Consider the following 22,966-nt stretch of genomic DNA (forward strand, 5'->3'; position numbering starts at 1 on the left):
ACTACACAGATAGCCTCCAACGGTCGAACTGTGCAAGCTGCGTTAGATACGGAGGACCTCGCCAAGGACATCAAGGACATGGACTTCAACACAAACACTCCTCCACCTCAGAGAAGCCTTGGCCTATCCTGAAAGACACTTTCACGTTCCAAGTCTGCGCCGAGAGGAAGCCCTTCACCAGGCGAGGGGTATTGTCTACCATAAACAGCCTCTACGACCCTGTGGGCTTTGCAGCACGAGTTGTCATCAAAGCAAAACTGTTGCTTAGGGATCTAATGTCAACAATCTCTGGTTGGGACGACCCCTTTCCCTCTTCTTACTTATCTCAGTGGCAGAACCAATGTGCCTCTCTTAAGAATCTTGAAAATGTTGTCATCCCAAGACCTTATTCAAAAATCTCAATGTCTGATTCCCTTACCAAAGAGATTCATATAGTCTCTGATGCTTTGAAGGAAGCAATAGGTGCTGTTGCTTAACTCAAAATGTACGACGTTAATGGCACCAGTACTCTGAGTTTCTTGCTGGGCAAGTCCAGAGTAGCTCCACGTCATGGACATACCATACCTCGGTTAGAGTTGTGTGCTGCTGTTCTATCTGCAGAGATCGCAGACGTCCTACTCCAGCAGCTTCACATTCAGACAGAATGCCTGCATTTTTTCACAGACAGCCGGGTCATATTGGGTTATATATGCAGTGAGAAACGAAGATTCCATGTGTATGTCGCCAACAGGATTGACAGAATTCGCCAAACTTCACAACCAAAACAGTGGAACTGGGGCAAAAAGACTGGTGTCATCTCTAATCAGCAAGTGTGTCACGTGCAATCAGAAACTCAAATGAGGTCAGATTTGCCTCCAGACTGCTTGGTGCCATGCCCACCATTCACTTATGTTGGTGTTGACGCTTTCAGACCATGGGAAATTGTGACTCGTCGTACCAGAGGTGGCAGTGCAAACAGCAAACGATGGGCGATATTGTTTATTTGCCAAATAATACGTGCAGTACACATTGAACTCGTTGAAGAAATGACAAGCTCCTCATTCATATACTGTCTCAGAAGGTTTATTGCCTTAAGAGGGGAAGTCAAACAATTCCGTTCTGATAGGGGAACAAATTTCATTGGTGCTATTTAATCCCTTAATGTCACTGCTGTTAATGTAGAAGATGGGCCTGTGCAAGACTTCCTGTACAACAATGGTGTGGTTTGGTTGTTCAACACCCCTCACCTATCTCACATGGGAGGTGTATGGGAGCAAATGATTGGGACTTCTCAGAGAATACTTGATGGTATGCTCCTTAACACAAAACGGTTAACCCATGAAGTACTGTCGACCCTAATGGCTGAAGTGACGGCAATCATCAATGCTCGACCTATCACATCCATCTCGACTGATCCTGAACAACCGATGATCTTATCACCTGCAATGTTATTGACTCAAAAAACGACACACACCCCAAATTTTGATCTGTCTCTAGATGTCAAAAATATATGCAAGTCTTAGTGGATGTATGCAAAGACACTTGCAGAAGAGTTTTGGCGAAGATGGAGACTTGACTACTTGCAGAGTCTTCAAACCAGGTCGAAATGGAAGATTTCCCAGCCTAACCCGCAAGAAGGGGATGTTGTTCTTGTGAAAGACAACTGTGCAAGGAATGAGTGGCCTCTTGGTGTTGTTGAAACAGTGTTTCCTGGACAAGATAACCTTGTCCGCAAAGCCGCGATTCGTGTGTACAAGAACGATTAGTTTGTGACTTACAACCGTACAGTTGTGAACTTTACTTGTTTTAATTCAACTTGTGTCTGCGAGATATGTGACATTTACTGCGACATTTCAATTGTGTGGGATTTCCATGCGAAATCAGAAGGGGGGTGTCTTGCCCCTACGAAGCAATATTTTACGGTCGATTCTCTTTCAATTAGTCAATTAGAGTTATCTTTTCTTACCTTTTTTTCATACTCTCGGAAAAGGCACGTGTTTGAAATCAGAGGTTCTACGCCTACTCAAAGGTCTTATCACCATAACTCAAGTGCTGACATGTACATGAAGAACTCTGGCTCAGCTAACAGCATAAACGTGCTTAAACAGTATGATACGGACGAACAGCCGACACTTTTTACAGATATTGAAAAGGCAGAGAAACTGAATAAATATTTTCAATCAATATCTAATGTCTATGATACAAGAACAACTATGCCCGACTTCCCATTTCGTACAGAGACAGAGATGAACAACATAGTCATATCTCAAAAATAAATTGAAGACATCATACAATGTTTGCCTCTGAACAAAGCCTCCGGACCGGACAAATTTTGTCATAACTTATTAAAGTCAGTGAGTTAAAGTTTAACGTCACATCGGCAATATTTCAGCCATATCGTGATGAACATAAATTATTAAACAAAACTGTATATTATATTAGCAGAGCATTGTGTTTACTGTTCAATGTGTCACTTCACGTATATTTTCATCAGTGTGGGAAAAAGCAAACGTTATGCCATTATTTAAGAAAGGTGATCACACTATCGTTTCTAATTATAGACCGATATCACTCATAAGGTGTTTAGGAAAATTGTATGAGAGAGTGGTGTTCAAACATTTATATAATTACTTTCATGAGAACAAATCGTTAGATAACAAAGAAAACTATTGCATTTTATTCTGTGGTGTATCAAAGGCCTTTGAACGGTATGGAACAGTGGGCTTGTGTATAAAATAGAGAGGTATTGTATAAAAGGACAATTGTTAAAATGGCTTACTGGTTACATAAATATTCGTAGCCAAAACGTCATTGTGAATGGGAAGATATCAAAACCATGATACATGGAGGCTGGCGTGCCAAAGGGGTCCATGCTTGGTCCTTTACTCATTATTGTTTATGTAAATGACATTTCTGATAAATTAGACTGTATGACAAGACTGTTTGCCGAAGATACATCGATTGGGATGTCATCCAATAATAAGAGTGTCCTGGAACGTTCCTTAAGCACAAATTTAGCAATATTAAGTGAATGGGTGAAATTTTGGCTGATAACTGACAATCCCGAAAAGACTAAATCTGTTCTATTCTCTAGCAAAGGCAACATTGGAGGTCGATCTAAAACTATATTTCAATGGAAAAGAAATCAGCCCAGTAAATAGTTATAAGCACTTGGGTGTTATACGTGAAGCCAGGGGCAAGAAACAAAAGAAAGATATATTATTAACAATATAATACTCAACAACACAAGTTCCTGTGACACCAATATTTTAGTGTATTTTTCAAACAAGTAAAGTTTGGTTTTCAATATTGTAGTACATGTATGGAATCAAGTCACAAAACGCAACTGCTACAGAAAAGCATGCATTCCATGCAAAAGTTGACTTTTATGCAAGACCCATGCATTACCCAAGAATGGGTATAAAAACACGTGCGTAAACGGGATTCCATAAGCATTATTTAGCATCGTGCTGACAACAACCACTCAGATAAAAAAAAAACATTACGCAATTAATCAACATTACAAAATGCCACGCCCGTCCGAAAATGAGCGTCTGCGAATCATTGGTATGCTTGAAGCAGGATCGAGTCAACGTGATGTTGCAAGTCAATTTAACGTCCACAGAAACACACTTTAGTATTATGGCAACGTTGACAAAAGACGAATGCCGTCAGAGACCATCCTCGGAGTGGGAGGCCACGCGTAACCAATAATCAAAAAGAACAAAATTCGAACAACACACCTACGAAATCGATTCCAGCCAGCAACATTGACTGCAAGAAGCATCCCTGGCCTTCGACGAATATCTTCACAAACCGTACGTCGTCGCTTCAGATGTGCAGGGATTGAAGACCCGCCAGACGTCCCTTTTAGACAGGAAATCACCGTCAAGCACGTCTACAGTGGTGCAGACAGGGTCCACGCTGGACGGCCACAAGTGGGGACAAGTTCTATTCACTGACGAGTCTCGTTTTCACCTCAGCCACAGCGATGGACGGATTCGAGTGTACCGACGTCGAGGTGAACGAACGTTACGGACAGCTCTACCGCAATGAGATCATTGGCCCCGTTGTTCTACCGTTTTTGCGCCCTGTCATGGCCCAGGCATTACCTTTCAACATGACAACGCCCGGCCTCATATTGCTCGACTTGTTCAGGATTCTCTTAAAAAAAACAACGTGAATGTCATACCCAGGCTGGCTCGCTCCCCTGATCTCTCACCAATCGAGCACATGTGGGATGAGATGGATCGGCGCCTTCGACGTCAACCACGTGTTCCACAGACACTCCAGGAACTTCGAAACCTGCTCTAGCAGATATGGACAGATAGCCCAGAGGACTTTGTGCGACAAATTAAACCATTTGAACGCTTACAGGAGTCTTTTATCTGTTGCATCTGGTAAAAAACATAACTTTGCATAAAATCTTATTCAGTGTCACAGGAACTTTTGTTGTTCAATATATATATATAAAATGTTCACAAGACCACACTTTGAATACACATGTGAGGTATGGGATGGTTGCACTGAAGGACAAAGTGAGACATTAGAACAATCACAATTAGAAGCTGCATGCATTGTAACTGGTCTACCTAAATATGCCCCCAGGCATTCATTATATTACGAAACCGGTTGGGAACCCTTAGTTGAGCGTAGAAAGAAACGTAAACTTTGTCTTTTTTCAAAAGTAATCACAATATGGCCCCAACCCAACTAACAGATATTCTACCAAACACTGTTGCTTGAAAAAACCCATAAAGTCTCAGAAACTCTGAAAACATCAGTGTTCCTCTCACAAGACTAAGACATTCGTGTGAATCCTTTTGCCCATCGTCTATCCGATTGTGGAACTCTATTCTGTTACCAAATCGAAATTCTACGATTTCTTGTTTTAATAATTATTCACAAAAGTACCACCCCACGTCACCTGCGTATTTCGCATATGGAATAAGAAAATATAGTATCTGACACACAAAACTGAGATACATGTGCAGTCAGTTGACTTATGATTTATATTGAATTGGTATAAAAAATCACCCGAACTGTAGATGTTCAAATACATGTGAAAATGCACATCATTATCTCATGGAATGTACATTGTTTAGTCATCAGCATGAAATTATGTTTAACAGCCTTAAAAATATTGTTCATATCATGTTGATGTACACCTACTGTTATACGGCAATGCAGGTCACGTTGTAGTACAACTTTATATATATACAACTAAAAGATTTGTGTAAAGAACTATTCATTCAACAATGCATCTCTCCCCTTTAAACTTATTGAATTTGAAATTGTGAAATTTTGTGAATACCTGGGAGAAGGCAATCTAAGTTTGAAGAACTTGTTCCCCCAAATCCCGTTCACTCCTTGTGAATAAATATGTTTAAATAAAAAAATAGTGAGATTCGAGTAGTATTAGATAAGTGTATTGAGTAGAACTGAAAGTATTCTTTCATTGTCATTTATCATGCATTCACAGCACCTCCCTTTAGCCACAATGGACAATGATGCGTGCAGGAATCATTATAATTAAACATAACGTCTATTTCACACTAACGCTACTGCTCCGTCAAGACTCTTAACACCACACGATTCCTCAAGTCACATGCTTTATGACCGTCGATAAGCAGACATACAAGCGTGACAGAAACATACCCGTATATCCAGTACACAGTTGTCTATGCTTCCATGGGTGTCAACTCCAGTCACGTTACTGCAGACCTGCACGGATCTGGAGTCCTGGAATACTTTGTCACAATAGGCCCTGGCTTTGTCCTCTGTCCATTCATCTTGCCACTCTCCTTCAGCTTGCTGTGCAGAAAGCATACTTCAAATATGGAATTTTGATATATGCAGAATAAAAAATCAACATATTTATGTCATGTTTCCACATTATCTAATGATAGATAGGTTTCCTGGTAGGATAAAGCCAACGGAATAAAACGATATCCGTTGGGGTCATATGCACATATCAAAGGTCAAGTAGGGACTACTTTCAATAACAAACATGGCGTCGTACTTGAATAATTGCTATCATTATCAAAAGAATAGTCTAATATACTGTAAATCAGGGTCTAACTGTGACGTAGCGAAGGCATTTTGGCACTTTGAAGATATAAATGACGTAACAATTTTGTGAGAACACTACCAAAGCGGGATAAGTTTCCATATATGTGTACGTAGACCTTTTCCATAAATTAAAACGGTTGAATTTGGCCGAAATATGTCCGAATTGATTCCTTGTTTCGTTTTGTCGTTGTGTGTACATCTGACTGCACTTCGTAACATTATGACAGGACAGGCAGACTCTGTCAACAAACGTGACGTCTCATAGACAAGGGTTAGTGTAGCTTCCCTTGGATAAAAGGCAGTTACTCTAGCGGACAGACCAAAGGATTGCAAGCAAAAACAATTTGTGGAGGCAATTGCTTTTTTGTAAGTTTGTAGTTACGCCACTGTATATGAAACAGGTTTCAGATGGAACTATATTGACTGTCCGACAGACACATCACTTACCTGTTAACGTAATATATATTAATGCGCATATTCCAAGAAAACTTCAGTGTTTAGGTAATGTTTGTGAGAGATGGTAAGGCTTGAAGAATGGCATTATATGATAAAGAAGTTATCAGGCTGGTGTGTTTAGGTGTGGTAAATACTCTGTTTTAGGAATTCCTAGGAATACTCGCAGGATAAACCTGTTTGTAAAGTATGTATGGTAGCAAGATACGATAGAAGTTTTTGCAAGCTAGGGTCTGACAAATGGAATGTTGAGAAAGGTTTAAACTGTCATCGGATATGAAATGGAATTTGACGTTAATGTTCAATTGTATGCATGATATAGGAATTATCAAGATCAGTTCTAATTAAAAATGATTGTACTAAAACTGTAACTGCACTATCTTATAACCTGTTGATATTATTAGTCTGATATACATTAGCTTTGGACGTATATGTGACATGAATTTAACTGGTCTACTTTTGACTGGGGTTGAAAATCATGAATCTTGTATGGCCCCGGTCATAAACTGATTTTCTTAAAATTGCAATGCATATTTTGCTCAAGTATGTAGCTTAGAAACCGCAGAACATAATCCGATTGGAGTCATTGGACAACAAAATATATGCATAATTTACTTGTTTTCATGAAAACAGATATTTGTATTCGTCCGTCATTTTTAAATGACAAAAAAACATGCCATGTGATACATTTTCTAATACATATAGTACATTAATGACACGATACCTTAATTAAACTGAATGTTGTATCTATAACCCCCCATGAAGTAGATAATACAGATCATCTGGTGAACACATTGATACATACCCTTTTTTGTCTGTGGGATTCCTTCCATTTAGAAGTCAATTTTATGGATCTCCTCTTGCGTCTCTCTTTGATTGTACACTTTGATGGGATTACATCTGTATAACCTCTGAGGGTACTGCAAACGTTTACAGCTGCAAGAGCAGTACAGTTTACTTCTCTCACAAGTTGTAAAGTTGAGGGGTTCTTTGTGCAGGAACAAAATGTATCTGTCTTCTTCCAAGGGTCCAACCTTGCGTGTGTATCTCTATTGAACAGATCATCATGATCCGCAACCCTGAAACATTGGTATTTTCTAAAATAACCAAAATTTATAAACTTTACTGCATGCACACATGTGCTACTCTACATGTTTACCATTTGTAGCGATTTATCATTATAAGTAATATCTATATTATTGAAAGAAGTCCATATCTTTGTGCTATTGGAATATTGCAAAAGGTGGCACTCACTCATTCAACTATTCACTCAACTGTAGTTGGTTTAAACATAATTTGCTTAACCTTGTTTGAGTAAAGATAAAAAAAAGAGGAATAGTTTGATAGCTTACTGTGGCGATTTCAACCTAAAGTTGCTATTTTCATGTTCAGACGATCTTTGATAAAAGTCACAAAGATTTCTTAATTACGATTTTATGGAGCAGAAAAACTGAAAGTCGTCTTCTAATAATACGGAATGAAAGATTGGGGGAGGAAATTCCAGATCAGAGCATCATTGGATCACGATCCATCTTGCAGAACGAAACTGCCAGACCTCACAGAGCTAAAGTCCTTACCGCCTTCCTGCAACAACATAGGCATACGTAACATGATTTTGGAAGTTAACAAGAAATAAGTTGGGAAGAAACCTATATCGCGTTTTTGCCCGGTTGTGCCGTATATCACTGGGGGGTATGATTACCAAAGAATCTGAAACTCAACTTGAAATGGCAAATTTTGTCAAAATATCAAGCCTGCGTCCAAGAAATTGATTTCTATATTTACTGAAATAAATAACATTTACATTATGATCAGTTTTTTGCACAGCTTTATGGTTGCCATCTTGAATATGTTTCACACAGGTCCATTTCATTCAAAGTTCTGAAATGGACTCGAGCATTCTACTATGAACCTCTTATATGCATACAAAAGTGAGTGATATCAGAGTTGTAAAGAAGTATTCTGTATGATTGTCCACAAGTAGATCAATAATCAGCCTACATCAAATTATGGTGTTTATATATGGTTTCCTGTGGTATATAACACATATAGGTCGATGAAACACACAATATGACAAGCCAAATCCTGAGCATATATCCAAGCGTTGTTCCGATGTAGCCAAGCCGAGAATGCAATATTGGGTATCCTACTCTGATATTATAAGAGTAAATTTGTTCCAAATTGTGCAAAAGATTTTCACCTGGTAACATCACATGTTAAGAAGTACTTCAAGAGATGTACTGGAACATGTGTTAGAAGATTATAGTTAATTCAGGGACACGTACCTAGAACATATAAACGGTTTCTGCAAGAAGAATTAGGTTTTGTCGGCATATATGTCGTTCGATTAGCCATGGGTTGGTCCATATTCACTCAATACCAATTATTGATACCTCAATGGAGATGTACTTATATATGGCTTCCTGTGGTATATCACACTTGAAGATCAGTGAATCACTAGTGAGATGACAACCCAAAACGTAATCATACCCCTAAGTGATATACAGCAAAACCGGGCAGGGTACCAAACTTTGAAAGGCGGTAACAACAAGTTCTTCCCAACTTTTTTCTTGTTAACATTCATAATTATGTATGTATGCTTATGGCTTTAAAGAATTAAGTGGGGTTTGGATGGGGGTGGGGAGGGTTGGGAGTGGGGGGGGGTTGCTCGTTGGTCATACCTAGCCCACGGCCTAACGACCTTGGGACGAATCTGCGGCAGAACTACTAACTCTGCAACAGCTGTCTACTTCTTCCAAAGTGAGGATTGCGATCCCCTAAGACACTCTGTCGTCAACGTCGTTGCAGGACGTGCATACGTCAAAGAGGTGGTCATACACATTATTCACACAATTTAACAATGTCTGATTTTTCACTTATAACGCGTATGTGTTCATTACCTACATTCTGGCGCCCCTCGCATTTATTCCATAATATTTATTTGCAGTTTCTATACAGTACTTTTTGTTATCATAATAAGGTAATGTTTGGTTTTAATGATCCTGTCTCATGAAAACCAGGTGTTCCCGTACATTGACTTGGATTTGTTTGGAGGTTTGGAGTCATTCGTCTTTCTAATAATGCTATTTCAAATTCATTCAACGGTTCATATGATTAAAAGGAAGTAGCAATTCAGTTAGGAATCTTGTTTTGAAGTATGACTTAAATAAAAATGACAAGACCCTTTCCGTATTCTTAAAATGAAAGCGGCAAAACCATTTCCTTAATCCGTACAAAGTCGATTGTACAATTCCAACTGTAGAATGAGTATATGTTTGTGAATCACTATCAAATAGAAATAACACCAAGTGTTCGCAAAAAGGTGGGGATATCATGCCACACTAGTGGCATTTGTCACAATCACATGCAAACATGGGCACATATGATACAAGAATTGCATCGGACATCATTTCTGTCACTGATGCGTCAAATTTGGAAATGTCCTCCACATGTCTACCAACATTTTTTGGGAAAGCTTTACTGAGGTCTTGAATTTTGTAACCTTGATCAAACCACTTCTCACTTCTCAGTCGTATGACGCTCTTTGAACCCTGGTAGAAAGAGCATGTTCGATTCTATCTCATAATTCGTCAAATGTAAACACCAAAGGCTAGAGCTGCTGAAATATTGCTCAACATGAAGTTTACTATTGGAAAATTGGGACATCTCTGCCAAAAAGACAAATGTTTAATGTTTCAGGCACACTTTGCAAATTCAAGTGGACAGGTGATTACTCGAGTGAATATGAGTGAAGGGTAGCGTATGTCAAAGTTCTATTTTTGTATCTCTCACCTCCAAGAGTTGGAGAATGTCGTGAGTAAGTTCTGGAAGAACCCATTCCAAGTATTGCAGGCATCAGTAGAAGTGTTGTCGGTGGAGTAGCTGCCATCTCTCATTACAAAGTCGTCGTTACAGACACCGGACAGATTACCACAGAGGCCTCTACTCTTCCCAACATCTTGCACAGATGGATAGATGTAGACATTGAGGTACTTGCTTTTCGGGTAAAAGTTGATATCCACTTTCCCTCCAGTTGGCAGGTATACCTTCAAGCCACAACATTTGTATTTGTTGTATTTTTATCTCAATTTCATTGTCCAAGTCAGATGGGGATTACCAAACATTCTACTGCGAAATCTGATGCAAGTTTTCTGTTTTGTGTAGAGTAGCAAATTGTGTAAAATGTAAACGAAATACTAGACTTTCAGTGTATGTCGAGAGTGTACTTTATGTTTCCATGGCTAAATACAACCATGCAATCACAAACATCTTTGTTAACCGCCAGGTGCTAGTGGTCGTATGTTACTATAGTACAAATATCTTGTGTTCATAAATATACCGCTCTTGGAAACAGAAGAATTATGTATCCGAAATGTCCAAAAGATCGTTTGCCGTGATCGAAGCCTCAAACTTAATTTACATGTGAGAAGACTATGGACAATACCAGGTCTGAAGTTAACATTTTTCAAGCAAACCACCCATTTGAGAATTGGCTCTTTTCATATCTCATATCGTCAGCTAAAGAGCTCATAAGAACGCATTAAAATATTGACATCCGCACGTGATCAAAAAACGTAACCAATGGCTGTTGTTAAATGTGGTGTGAAACTCCATTCACTCACTCGCACCAGAAATGCATATTAGAAAGAACAATACCTCATAGCTGCTTTCCCTTCTCTTAACCTGCAGCACATCTCCGCCATCTTCACACAGTGTGTACTCCATTTGCCAGATGTCGGTCACATCAGGGCACCTGTTGAACTCAAACACTGTCCTGCCTGCTCGTACAGCAACACCACAGTTACACCAGGCTCGCGATCCACATTTGAATGTCCTGAGTTGAACCTGGTACATGAATTAATGCAATGCTATATACCATTTACGTATTGTGTAAGCATTCATGTGTGTTATGGTTGAAACATAAAAGGAACCATTGCGTCTGGATTGATATCTTACCTCAATAGGACGTTCGGTATGATTATACATTGTAAATGTACCATTGTATTGATGTTCGTACCTCCTGAAAAATATATATGACCACTAAATACTTTAAAGACGGTTTATACAGTAAGAATGTGTTAACGTGTCTATAATTCACATCTCTAAATGTGTCTTACAAATACGTAATGAGATAAACATGATATTTGGCAAGACAATAGGAACGTATTTTATTCTCTGCTCATTTAATGGGGTGATGTTGTACATGATGTTATATTGTTTGATGACTCGCAAATTGTGTGAGTGTGTGAGTGACTTGGGTTTAACGTCGCTTTTAACAGTATTTCAGTTATATCACGGTGTGTCAGCTTAATGTGAGATGAAAGCCCGAAGAGATGCAGGTCTCAGACGTTTACCACTTCGGTGAAACCAACGAGCACGGGTATGGTGGTGACAAGCCTAGAAACATACTAGGTGCGAAACAGGATTCCATCCCACAATCATAGGTTTCTGGTGTACCCAAGGAACGCAACTCTGCACAGCGAATCACGGCGCCTTAGACGACTGGGCCACCCGTGCCCCCTCGCATGTTGAAATAGATGATTTGGCAAGTTTAAGAGAATCCTCGATTTGATTCATTAGGGTGTACGGTCGAATATCTTTTTGCGATAAACTGCACACGGATTAATTGCAGTTCTGCCCAAGAATTAATTATAAAACTCAGGGGACGCAACTCACAACGTTCAATAGAGAAGTCTTTTATATCTAATGCTGTATGTTTAAATGGTTTCTGTCATGTCGACTGTCACAATCCTCTCGTTACCGAAGGGAAATGGCTGTTTCAATCAACCAAAAATATCAGTTATTGAAAAGAATGTATTTGTTTTCTAGAAGATACATTGGATCTTATACAAGAAGAATTGTAATTTTAAGATATCTTGCCTGAAAATCATGGACTTGGTTATGCTGATTAAACATAGAATGTAAGTGAATTGTTCTATTGTCGTTGGTTTAATATTGTTCAAACAAGAAAGGAAAATTTGAGATCAGATACGAAATATAACTCAGAAGGCAACATATTTAAGAAAAAGTGTTTCGTTGCTTATGTGTTGCTCGAGATTATAGTAATGTGAATCCATCGTGAAGTTGTTCTTTTACAGGTAATCGTCTTACTCGTTGTTATCAAAACGTATTGTATTGTATGTCACACCATGTTAAACGTTTTTAATACATCTGAGAATTTTCCTTTATCAAGCTGATCGTTCAAGTGACCAATCGACTCTTCTATATCCCTGCATACAGATGTATCATTTAGTTGACATATATATATATATATATATATATATTGATAACATACTTTAACCCCAAAATAGAGTATGGGGATGCTATGTTTTGACACTCAGTACTTGTATAAATCGCCTCTAAACGTTGATATATTTACCTGCCATCAAATGTCTTCATGTGGGGGTCATTTACAGCAAAACAAGATTTGCCCTCCACATTCGAGGTGTCCTTTATTACTTGTACCTGTGATCAGAATAAATTGATCGTACATATTTTTTTTTATAAAAATACATACAACACTTATCATACAGTTCACATATACATCGTATGTATACCCTACATATAAGATATAACACATTTCATTAAATTAAATTTGGGTTTGCAGGATACTGTCATTTGTAAATAGATTCTTGAGATATTGATTACTACTGATGTGTAGTCACTTTCCCTATAATGTGCAATTCAAACCTTACTGCTTAGACCAATCTCGCTGTGTGTTTATTCCATGATAGTCCATGGTACGTTAATAACTATCTGTGCAAATTTACCGTTATTTGTCCTGGATTGTATTTCGACCACAGTTGATGTGGAATCACATCCCCTGTTCCCAGTGCCAGTTTAAGGTTCTGGGTTGAAAAGCCATATCGCATAGATATACTCCCAAAGACCTTGATCGTGTGTGTTTCATTCCATCGAGAAAATGGAATGGTTACTCCACATGTCGAGCGTGTGAGGACAGCATTATCACATGGATCAGGTTTGGTTGAATCCTTATCTAAAGTAAATATAAAAAGTCGGAGGAGAATAATCAGTCTTGACTATGCGACGAAACAGATTCCATAGGGCGCAAAAGGCACAATCAGTGATGACAAAAGCAAAGATTTAAAGAAATGTCAGGTACTTTTTATATAAATTGCGTTACATTTAAAAGAACTATTGACTTCAACGTGATTGGCGTGTAGCATTAAATTAAGCTTCTTGCTTTTGCTAATATCAAACTGTACAATATGTCGATACATGAATTATGAGCATATATCTTGAATAACAATATTCCTTCTTATTTTGGATTCAAATTTGAGGAACAGGCAATATCTCATTTCAAATCAATTCATGATCATTTATTGCAAATCCATCAAAATAGCAGGTATAAGATACTGACCGATGGAATATGCTGCGACGAGTAATACACAAAGATCAGTGCCCTCGAAAAATCTCTCGCAGCCAAACGGAGCAGTTAGCTGAAGAGAAATATCAGCAGATTCCCCTTCCTTCAGGATTAATGTGGTGCTTGACAGCTGGTGTAATGAGAAGTAAGATGGAATCACAAGTATACCAATACAGAGATAGCACCGATCATGCATCCAAACCAACAATTCACAACAAAACCAACTCAAATAAGACAATAAGTTTTATTCATGTGTCAGTGAATTATGTTTATTTGTTGTTCAACACCGAAATCAGCAATATTCCAGCTATATAAAACATACCTACATGGAGATGGCATCCATCATGAATACCTGCTTTGCTGAGAAAGTAGTTTAAACGTGACATGAATGTCACAAGTAGTGTGGATCGATGCTCATGATATAAATCACTGGATTGTCTGGTCCAGACTCGATTATTTACAGACCGCCGTCATATAGCTGGAACATTGCTGAGTGCGGCGTTGAAAAATAAACCAAACCAACCAACTAATGTCCTCACACAAGGTTCTTGTTGATGGGTTGTCAGTGTTGTATGGACGGTAGCAAAACGTCCTTGTGGTTATGGGGAGAGGTTTGTTGTTTCTATTTACTTCTTTCCGCAATTAATGACATTTGTTATTTAAATTTAAGTCCAATCAAAAATAATGTTTCTTAAAGTCTTAAACCACCCCAACTCTTGTCTTTTAATGTCATGAATACATCGCTAAAATGGTATGATGTTAGACGTCCTAAAATTTCAGGATCCTACTTTCTGCTGTTTTGGAGACATGAAAAGTTATGGACAGATGAAGGACAGACCTGGGTGAATGACGTCAGGCCACGGACAACAAGTCCTGCAAAAACTCACCTGATTTACATTATAATTATCTTGAAATGCTACATTAAGTTTTTACCATGATAAAGAAGTAAATAAGTTCCAATGATATTCTAGTACATTCAGGAAGCGAACAATATCTATTATACACAACTGTTTTGTCTCGTCACTGAAAGTAGCAAAGTTTTACAAATGAAAAACTGATACTTTCATTTATGCATGCCCGCGTATCTAAATATTCAGGAAATATCTACACATATAGTAATATACATAAACTTAGTAAAGGCGGCTTATTTCAACGATTTACAGACTCTCTCGAAAGATTTTATTCTCAACAATTCTCTTTCTTATAACTAACTCTTGATTCACAATACTTAATCAATCGTTTTGTCTCGTTTACTAACAAGTAATTTCGTTTCAAATTGACTGAAGTATGTACTGGTTAATACACTTTCTTATTTTCAGTTGACATATTATAAGGCTTCAACCATGTTTCCAGTCAAACACAGAAACACTGAGGCCAAAGCAACGCTAGTATGAATAATACTGGTGTGTCAAGCATATTAGGAATGCGTAAAACTTCTTACAAATAAACAAAAACGAAACTCGAGAGAATGAACAACCTACCTTTATACCTATAAACTTCGCTTCAGACAGTACAGGAGCGCCAGCCATTGTATTTAAGCATTTACTCACTCTCACGGAGCAGCGTATCTTTGAAATATGAAATATTATTATACATGAATATGCGTTTTAAGTATACAATTATGTTCTTGTCAAGATCTTTTATTTTAAGGGAAATTCGGCGTTTCAGCATCCACAACTTGGTTCGGAAAATCTAGTAATCACAAGATATCCCTTATATATTTTCGAAGGTGCAAAAGGACAATCATATGCACAGAACATGTAACATGCACAATTTTAATAAACTAATTTTTAATCAATAAATTGTTTGATGGGTATTTCTTAGAAGCTGAGGAATGACAAGGTCGGCACAATTTATAGATAACAGCTTCTTTTACATGCTATCACAGGACGTGGGGTTATAGAAACGTATACCGCTGTTGAGCAAGATGGTACAAGGACATATATCGAAAAGTAGCATATAATAGAAGTTGTTATCCATAAATTGTGTCAGCTTTGTGAGTTTTCAGTAGTTTTTACCTCGAATCCAACAGTGGTTATATTGTTTGCCCTAAGGTCATCCTCTGTCAAGGCGTGTATCTGGGTAACATTTCCGTCGTCCCATTGCTCAGGGGTTTTAGCCGCCAAAAGGTCGCCATCAACAAACCAGTTGGTGGTGTAGAAGACGTCGTGAGGATGTTTGATGAACTGACAGTGGAACTCCAACTCCGTTGCAAAATCACCTTTACGGACAAGTTCGGTTACTATGGTGACTGGTGTATTGAAATCCGGAGCTGCAAACAGAAACATTGTAATGCTCATATCTTCTGTTTTAGCTCACCTGCAACAATGACAATGATCACGAATCTCTTGCAATTTGTTCACAGCATTACTTGATGTACGTCATTTGAACCTAAATGAGTAAGTTTCCAAAGTTAGTGTCATATCAGTTATGCCAAATGAACGCAGGCTTTTTGTGTGAAAACAAATATTACCCAAACAAAAGAAAGGTATGACAATTATTTAACAATTTACATATGGGTTAATTAAGGTTGTGAAACATCCCGTTTATTGTCATATGCAATATATGTGGTTTCATAATGTACAGGAAGACTAAATGTTTATGTTATTGTATCAGTCTCGGTATATGTTATAGTCCTGGAAATACTGTAGACTCAAGAGATGTTGTTGGTGTAGTGTTTTCGGCGGGTGTGGCTGTCGCCACAGATGTTGTCTCAAAAGATGTAGTTGAGCCAGGTGTAGTAGTCTCGGCAGGTGTGGCTGTCGCCGTAGATGTTGTCTCAAGAGATGTAGTTGAGCCAGGTGTAGGAGTCTAGGCAGGTGTGGCTATCGCCGCAGATGTTGTCTCAAGAGATGTAGTTGAGCCAGGTGTAGTAGTCTCGGCAGGTGTGGCTGTCGCCGCAGATGTTGTCTCAAGTGATGTAGTTGAGCCAGGTGTAGTAGTCTCGGCAGGTGTGGCTGTCGCCGTAGATCTTGTCTCAAGAGATGTAGTTGAGCCAGGTGTAGTAGTCTCGGCAGGTGTGGCTGTCGCCGTAGATCTTGTCTCAAGAGATGTAGTTGCGGCAGGTGTAGTTTCTCGCCGGTGTGGCTGTCGCAGCAGATGTTGTCGCCTCAAGAGATATTGTAGTTGAGGCAGCTGTTTTCTCAACATTTGTGTTAGTCTCAGCAGATACGACGATGGTGACTTTGGTAGAAGCATGTTATTTGAACTGATGCGGTAATCGACGGGGTTCATAGTGGAATAGACTGATTTGTCTTCCAAGTTATCAACGATGACTGCAACGCTAACTTCACTTGCAACAGCGGTTACTGATTTGAACTGAAAATGTGGTCATTTGGAGAAACAAAATACATCCCTGAGAAGAGAAGTGGAAACACTCACTACGAAACTGGACTACCTCGAAAATCACAGTCGTCGAAACAAGCTCTTATTCCACGGTACAACGAAAGTTAAACAGCAAGAAACCTGTAAAGATTGTGAGGATTGTGTGCGAGAAATTCTGAAGAAAACTATGGATATTGATACTGACGTGATTATTGTAAGAGCTCATCGTGTTAATTGCGGTAAATCAATTATTGTCAAATTTCTGGATTTTAATGTAAAATCAGCTGTACTTGGCAAAATAAAACTCCTGAAAGACACTGGCTATTCGGTATCAGAGTATTTTCCTATGCTGTCCGGCAGAAACGCAAACACCTAAAAGTGCTGATGGATGAGGCTAGAGAACGTAATGAGAGGTGTCAGTTGCGATTTGATAAACTTTTAATTGGAAACGGGAAAATTTATACATATGATCTGGAAACAAACACCCGTGTACAGCTCGCCAAAACACAACCGCGTGCACATGACCGAGAGGCGGGACGACGACTCACTGCACGATACTTCTAAGAGCTTGGAGGATGGCCGAGGTCCGCATGGATGTCTTTCCTTATTTCATGGAGTGTGCAAGGTTTGAGGAATAAACTTAATAATTCTAGCTTTGTCAGTTTCTGCGAAAAGTATGAATTATTTGCATATCTTGAAACCTGAAAAAGTTGTTTAAAGGAAAACTTAGAAAGTATGATTGAACAGTACTTAGTGTATTTGAACGTGACTACAACAATAGAGTGGCGTGGCTGCCTTCGTGAGGGAGACATTAATCAATGTGATAAAACACGTAAACTCTTTATTTAGTGACTGTATATTTATTGTGCTCGATTTAAGTATATTTAATGTTCAGAAGGATATTCTTTTGTCCTTTGTTTACATTCACCCTGATAATAGTTCTTTGGTGACAGATACCCGAGTACCAGAGGTGTTGATAATTTAGATAACTGTTTACTAGAATAGCTAAGAGATTACCCAGACGTTCATTTTATGATGGCAGGAGACTTTGACGTACGCATTGCTTTACTGCCTGACTATATATTATGTGATGACGATATTGATTACATTCCATGTTTACGTGACATGAAGTATGATCATTCACGTGTTTTGCAAACACTTGGGCCAGTGTTGTCGACCATTTGGCTGCTTCAGCTGATTTATTGTATTCATTATCAGACTTTACTGTTCAGAAACGTACTGAATCAGACCAGGTCCCAGTTACTTGTAGTCTTAAGTGTAAACCTAATGTGATAAAGCATTACACAGAACTAATAGAAAAAAAGTGTTTCAATACCGAAATATATATGGCGTTCTCAGAACGTTGAACTTTTTTATGTATCTTTGAAAGACAGATTACTTAAGATGCCAGTTAGAGAAATATCTAACTGTATTACCTCTTCTCAAAAGAAAGGCAGAACATTTGACATCTATTATTCAAAAGTGTGCTGAGGACAGTGGTATGGCTGTTTAGAATTAGTGGTGATACAGACACTTTAAAGAACTTGCATGTAGTCCGCAACAGATTTAGAGAAATATGCCGGCGAAAAAAGATGTATTTGAAGAATCTGCTATTGTAAATATTCTTAACTCCTGTAATAAGGGAAATTCAAAAACATTTTTGTCCGAACTGAAATTTCAACTTCGAAAGCCATCCGTAACAGCACCAAGTATTGAAGTTTCTCAGTGGATTGATTACTTTAAAACTGTTTTGAATATAACTGATAATGCAACTGATGTGGATTTTGTTGCATTCTGCAAATCTGTTATTACAGAGCATCCAGTTAAAAGCATGAATTGTCATGTTTGATTGAGTGAGTGAGTTAAAATTTAACATCGCATCGGCATTATCTCAGCCATATAGCGACGAGACCAAGTTAATATATATATATATACAATTTAGTCAGAAATGCAAAGTTTTGTTTAAAAACAAGTTGAAAACATATTTAAGAAACTATACTATATTAAGAAACAATTCATGAAACATATTTGAGCATAACAATATTATATATACAGTTTTAAAACATGGGCTATAGGCCACCAGTAACCAAAGCTAGGCCATCTCGCTAGGGATCATGGGGACTTACAGTACCTCTGCTTCCTGCATGATACCCCAGCAGGATTTATGTCATCACTTTAGCCACTAGTGGTTGTGCACAATGCTAGCCAATATTAAAAAAACCTCATCAATGAGTTGGCTTAAAAACACTGGTTGATGATAGTTACATTAATTATGATATCTTTAATTCCTATAAAACAGCTCATTTATAAACTTCGAAATATCGCTCCTAAAGTTTTGTTTAAAATGTTCGACTCTCAGATTAAACCTATTTAGGAGAACTACGCTTTGAAAACGGCGCTCTCTTGCCACGCGCAATAACACAGGTGCACAGGTCCGCGATCTTAGAACATTCCGAAAAGTGGTCACAGGTAGTTATATATGTAACAAATATTACTAAAGTTCAAGATTAAAAAACACCAAAGTCGTGAGTAGTTCATAATAAGTGTTCAAAACAAATAGTTTTTCAAACGAAGTTGACAAATAACACTCCTAACTTAATCCAAAGAGAGATGTTTTAATATCTATCAAACTGGTGCACACTGATGAACACTGTGGACTTGGCTGTCGTTTCTCGGAAATTTGTGAGAGAGGTCATTTATTGGAAATCGAACATGCCATCATTTCTATTGTAGGGGTGACGGGTAATAGAAAAAGGTTTTAAAATGATGAACGAATATATTTCTACAGCAAACTTTATGAATAAACATTCTCATATACATTTAACATGTCTAAGAATTATTAGTTAGATAGCAATTCCCCCCAGTAAACAAGAATAACATCAAAGTAAATGCCTCTCTACCCCGAACTTGGATGTGGCAGAACTTGACCTAAATCACGGTTACTCACACCTCACAGCTGTCAATGGCTGACAATCATGTGTTTACATTAACTTGATCTAGTTAAAAGAAGCAAGATAACAACCCCGATCTATGATGTGGTTCAACATTTACCTGTAGATATACTGGGATTGATCGAGCCTGCTGGTACATCCATATGCTTACTAATGGAACTGAGTATGACTGAACAGCCACTGTTTAGGCTGCAGACGAGCCGGATATTTTGAAACGAGGAATCTGCATGGTGTGACCTGTCAATTTCAAGATTTCACGGATCCAAAGCCAAATAGTGACAGAACTTAGACATTTGTGGTCCAGAAATAGTAGGTAGTGTTTAATTTTCATAATTGTGCGTGTTCTGAAATGAATTTCATCAAGTTTGATAAGCTGTCACTTCAGTTGGGACTTTCGAAAGGGAGTGTGTTCTGATGCACTTTCAAATCCCCTCCTGCCAAATTCCAACGGTGGTGGTTGACGGAGTTGGTAATGGATATCGATCAGGAAAAAGGTTTGTAAACACCATGTTGTCATGAATAAAATGTCTTCAAACATATTTTATTATGTTATATTTCACTTTCATTGTCGGTTGTTTCAATAATGAAATTACCTGTTTGTGGGTTTCAGAAAAAGTTACCAAAAAAATGAACAATTATTATTTTTTTTATTTTTTTATTATTAGATATCACTCTTTCACTTATTTTGAATGTGTGAATCTTTGAATTATACCTCCCCACCCTGAAATGAGAACCGTCCTAACGTGTCCCGGTTGTCACTGTACCATCTGCACTGCACTCTCAGTTATGGCTGCCAAAGAAATTGTTAACAGTAACGGAGGAAACCAGAAGACAACCCAGTACTGATGCACAGTGTGATGCTGTTCAACATTAACACGTTGACTAACTGTCCCTGCTGATGTTATGTTGTTTTTTTCAAACAATTTTTATAATGTTATATTTTACTTTCATTGTCGGTTGTTTCAATGAGGAAATAGCTTAAATTGTTCCGATTCTGGTCACCATAGAACATTTCTGTAGATCTAACAGTTTCATAAACATTTCATTTGTATGCAAAAGATATGCCTTCGTTAAATCTTTTAATGTCATCATCGAAGCAGTCAGGGTTGCGGCCCAGAACGCCCCAAACATCCGATATCAAACTACCGTATTTCCTCTATTTAACACTATACGCCGTCTATTAATTTCGCGAGAGCCCTTGACTCGGCGCGTATTAGAGACCTGTCTGGTATAAGAGACCGAGCGTGTATTAGAGGAAATATAGGTATGTTTTACAGTTCATATGGGGGTGATAGATCGGCAGCCATTTTCTGTGAATCGATATGTAGGCTATCTATGTATTCATACGCACGTTTTTTTGAGAAAAGGCTTACTATATTTGAAAGGGGTTTCCGTAGCAAAATGGAAACCTCTTTTTAACCAATCAGAATCAAGCATTCATCAATGTCATGGTAGAATATTTTATATCGTTCGGAGATTTGGGGTGTTCATAAATGGTTGTTTCTCGTACGTTTCCAAGCGAAATGCTCGGAGAATGTGGTCGATATGGTATTTATACTGATTCTTACACAGGATGTTTAAGATACTGGTTTCAGCTTCTTAATATGTCTCAGGAGAGATTTCCAAAGCGCTCAAACAATATGTTAGTTAGGTTTGATGCTAGTGGTAGAAATACATTGGTTTCTGCTGTTAAGAATATGTTATATTCACATGGCTTCAGACATGTGTGGGAATTTCAAGGTGCTGGTGATCCTGAATATTTTATAAGAGAGTTCATACTTATGGTTAAGGATCGTCAGGCACAAATATAGTGTTCTGGGGTGTCTTGATGCTCGAAATTAGAACTGTATTAATCATTTAAGACATCATCACTTGAACTGTATCTTTTAAATGTATTATCAAAAGAAAAGCGATGTATGCTTACACTTTTACGTATTGGAGAACTAAGAATTATACATAACACATGAAGGGGGGATGGCATCGATAAGACACTCTGGTTTTGTCCATTATGCAAGTTAAGGGCAGTTGAAAGAAATTCATTTCATTCTTGTTTACCCTATTTATGAAGATATTCGCTTAAAGTATTTCCCATATTTAGACTTTATTACTGGTAATAATCGTAAAGACACACTGGTTAGAATGTTAAGCTCTTCTGAGAACTTAGCCAGTTATGTAAAAGATTGTATCTGTCTTCGTTCTTCTTACCTGTAAATGTTATTTCATGCATCAGTTGATGTGAAACTAAATTGTATATATCTGTACGTTGGCCTGAGGCCTTATTACCGAATAAACTGATTGATTGATAGTAGATGTAGATGTATTTGTAATGGTTGCAGAGCATGTAGGCGCTGTTGATGAAAAATACATATAATAATTAACCCATTCATTAAAAGGGGTTGACACAGTTGTTCTTTTAATATACTGTTACAAAATGTTCCATAATGTAGCACTACTGACTGAGCGTACGTTTCAGAAAAGAGTAATCACCTGCACTGTTTATCCAGCTTCTCGTACTACCAGAGACATGACAGACCAAGCAGGGGTCAAGCGGGTGAGTGGTACCTTGCAGAAGACATGTCCCACCATGTAAACAATATGGTCCCTGCAACAACAACAACAACAACAATATAACCTAGTAGAACATCCAAGAGCACAATCTCATCAGTTGGTTCAGAAAGGCTTAGGCGTATACATATTTGATCATTTTATTATTCTTTAATGTTTAAATGTTGCTCATAATGCCAGATCTGCGGTCAAGACTTGAGTTGTCATTTATTAGGATCAGTGAGAAGTGTTGCCT

The 22,966-nt window shown here is 38.1% G+C and overlaps 1 protein-coding gene across 1 annotated transcript in view; it reads right to left on the reverse strand.

Moving 5' to 3' along the window:
- Positions 1–22,966, reverse strand: part of LOC139472170 (uncharacterized) — a 73,669-nt gene that overhangs the window by 31,576 nt on the left and 19,127 nt on the right. Inside the window, exons 18-28 of the mRNA XM_071254547.1 lie at positions 22,654–22,768; positions 15,910–16,163; positions 15,373–15,459; positions 13,886–14,021; positions 13,275–13,501; positions 12,884–12,969; positions 11,461–11,524; positions 11,161–11,349; positions 10,297–10,550; positions 7,310–7,583; positions 5,638–5,793 (exon numbers count right to left, since the gene is read on the reverse strand). Of these exons, the coding sequence (XP_071110648.1) occupies positions 5,638–5,793; positions 7,310–7,583; positions 10,297–10,550; positions 11,161–11,349; positions 11,461–11,524; positions 12,884–12,969; positions 13,275–13,501; positions 13,886–14,021; positions 15,373–15,459; positions 15,910–16,163; positions 22,654–22,768 (1,842 nt within the window). The remainder of the gene's footprint in view (positions 1–5,637; positions 5,794–7,309; positions 7,584–10,296; positions 10,551–11,160; positions 11,350–11,460; positions 11,525–12,883; positions 12,970–13,274; positions 13,502–13,885; positions 14,022–15,372; positions 15,460–15,909; positions 16,164–22,653; positions 22,769–22,966) is intronic.

The sequence above is a fragment of the Haliotis cracherodii genome, unplaced genomic scaffold, assembly GCF_022045235.1.
Source record: "Haliotis cracherodii isolate W230 unplaced genomic scaffold, xgHalCrac1.p SCAF_24, whole genome shotgun sequence".
Lineage (NCBI taxonomy): Eukaryota > Metazoa > Mollusca > Gastropoda > Lepetellida > Haliotidae > Haliotis > Haliotis cracherodii.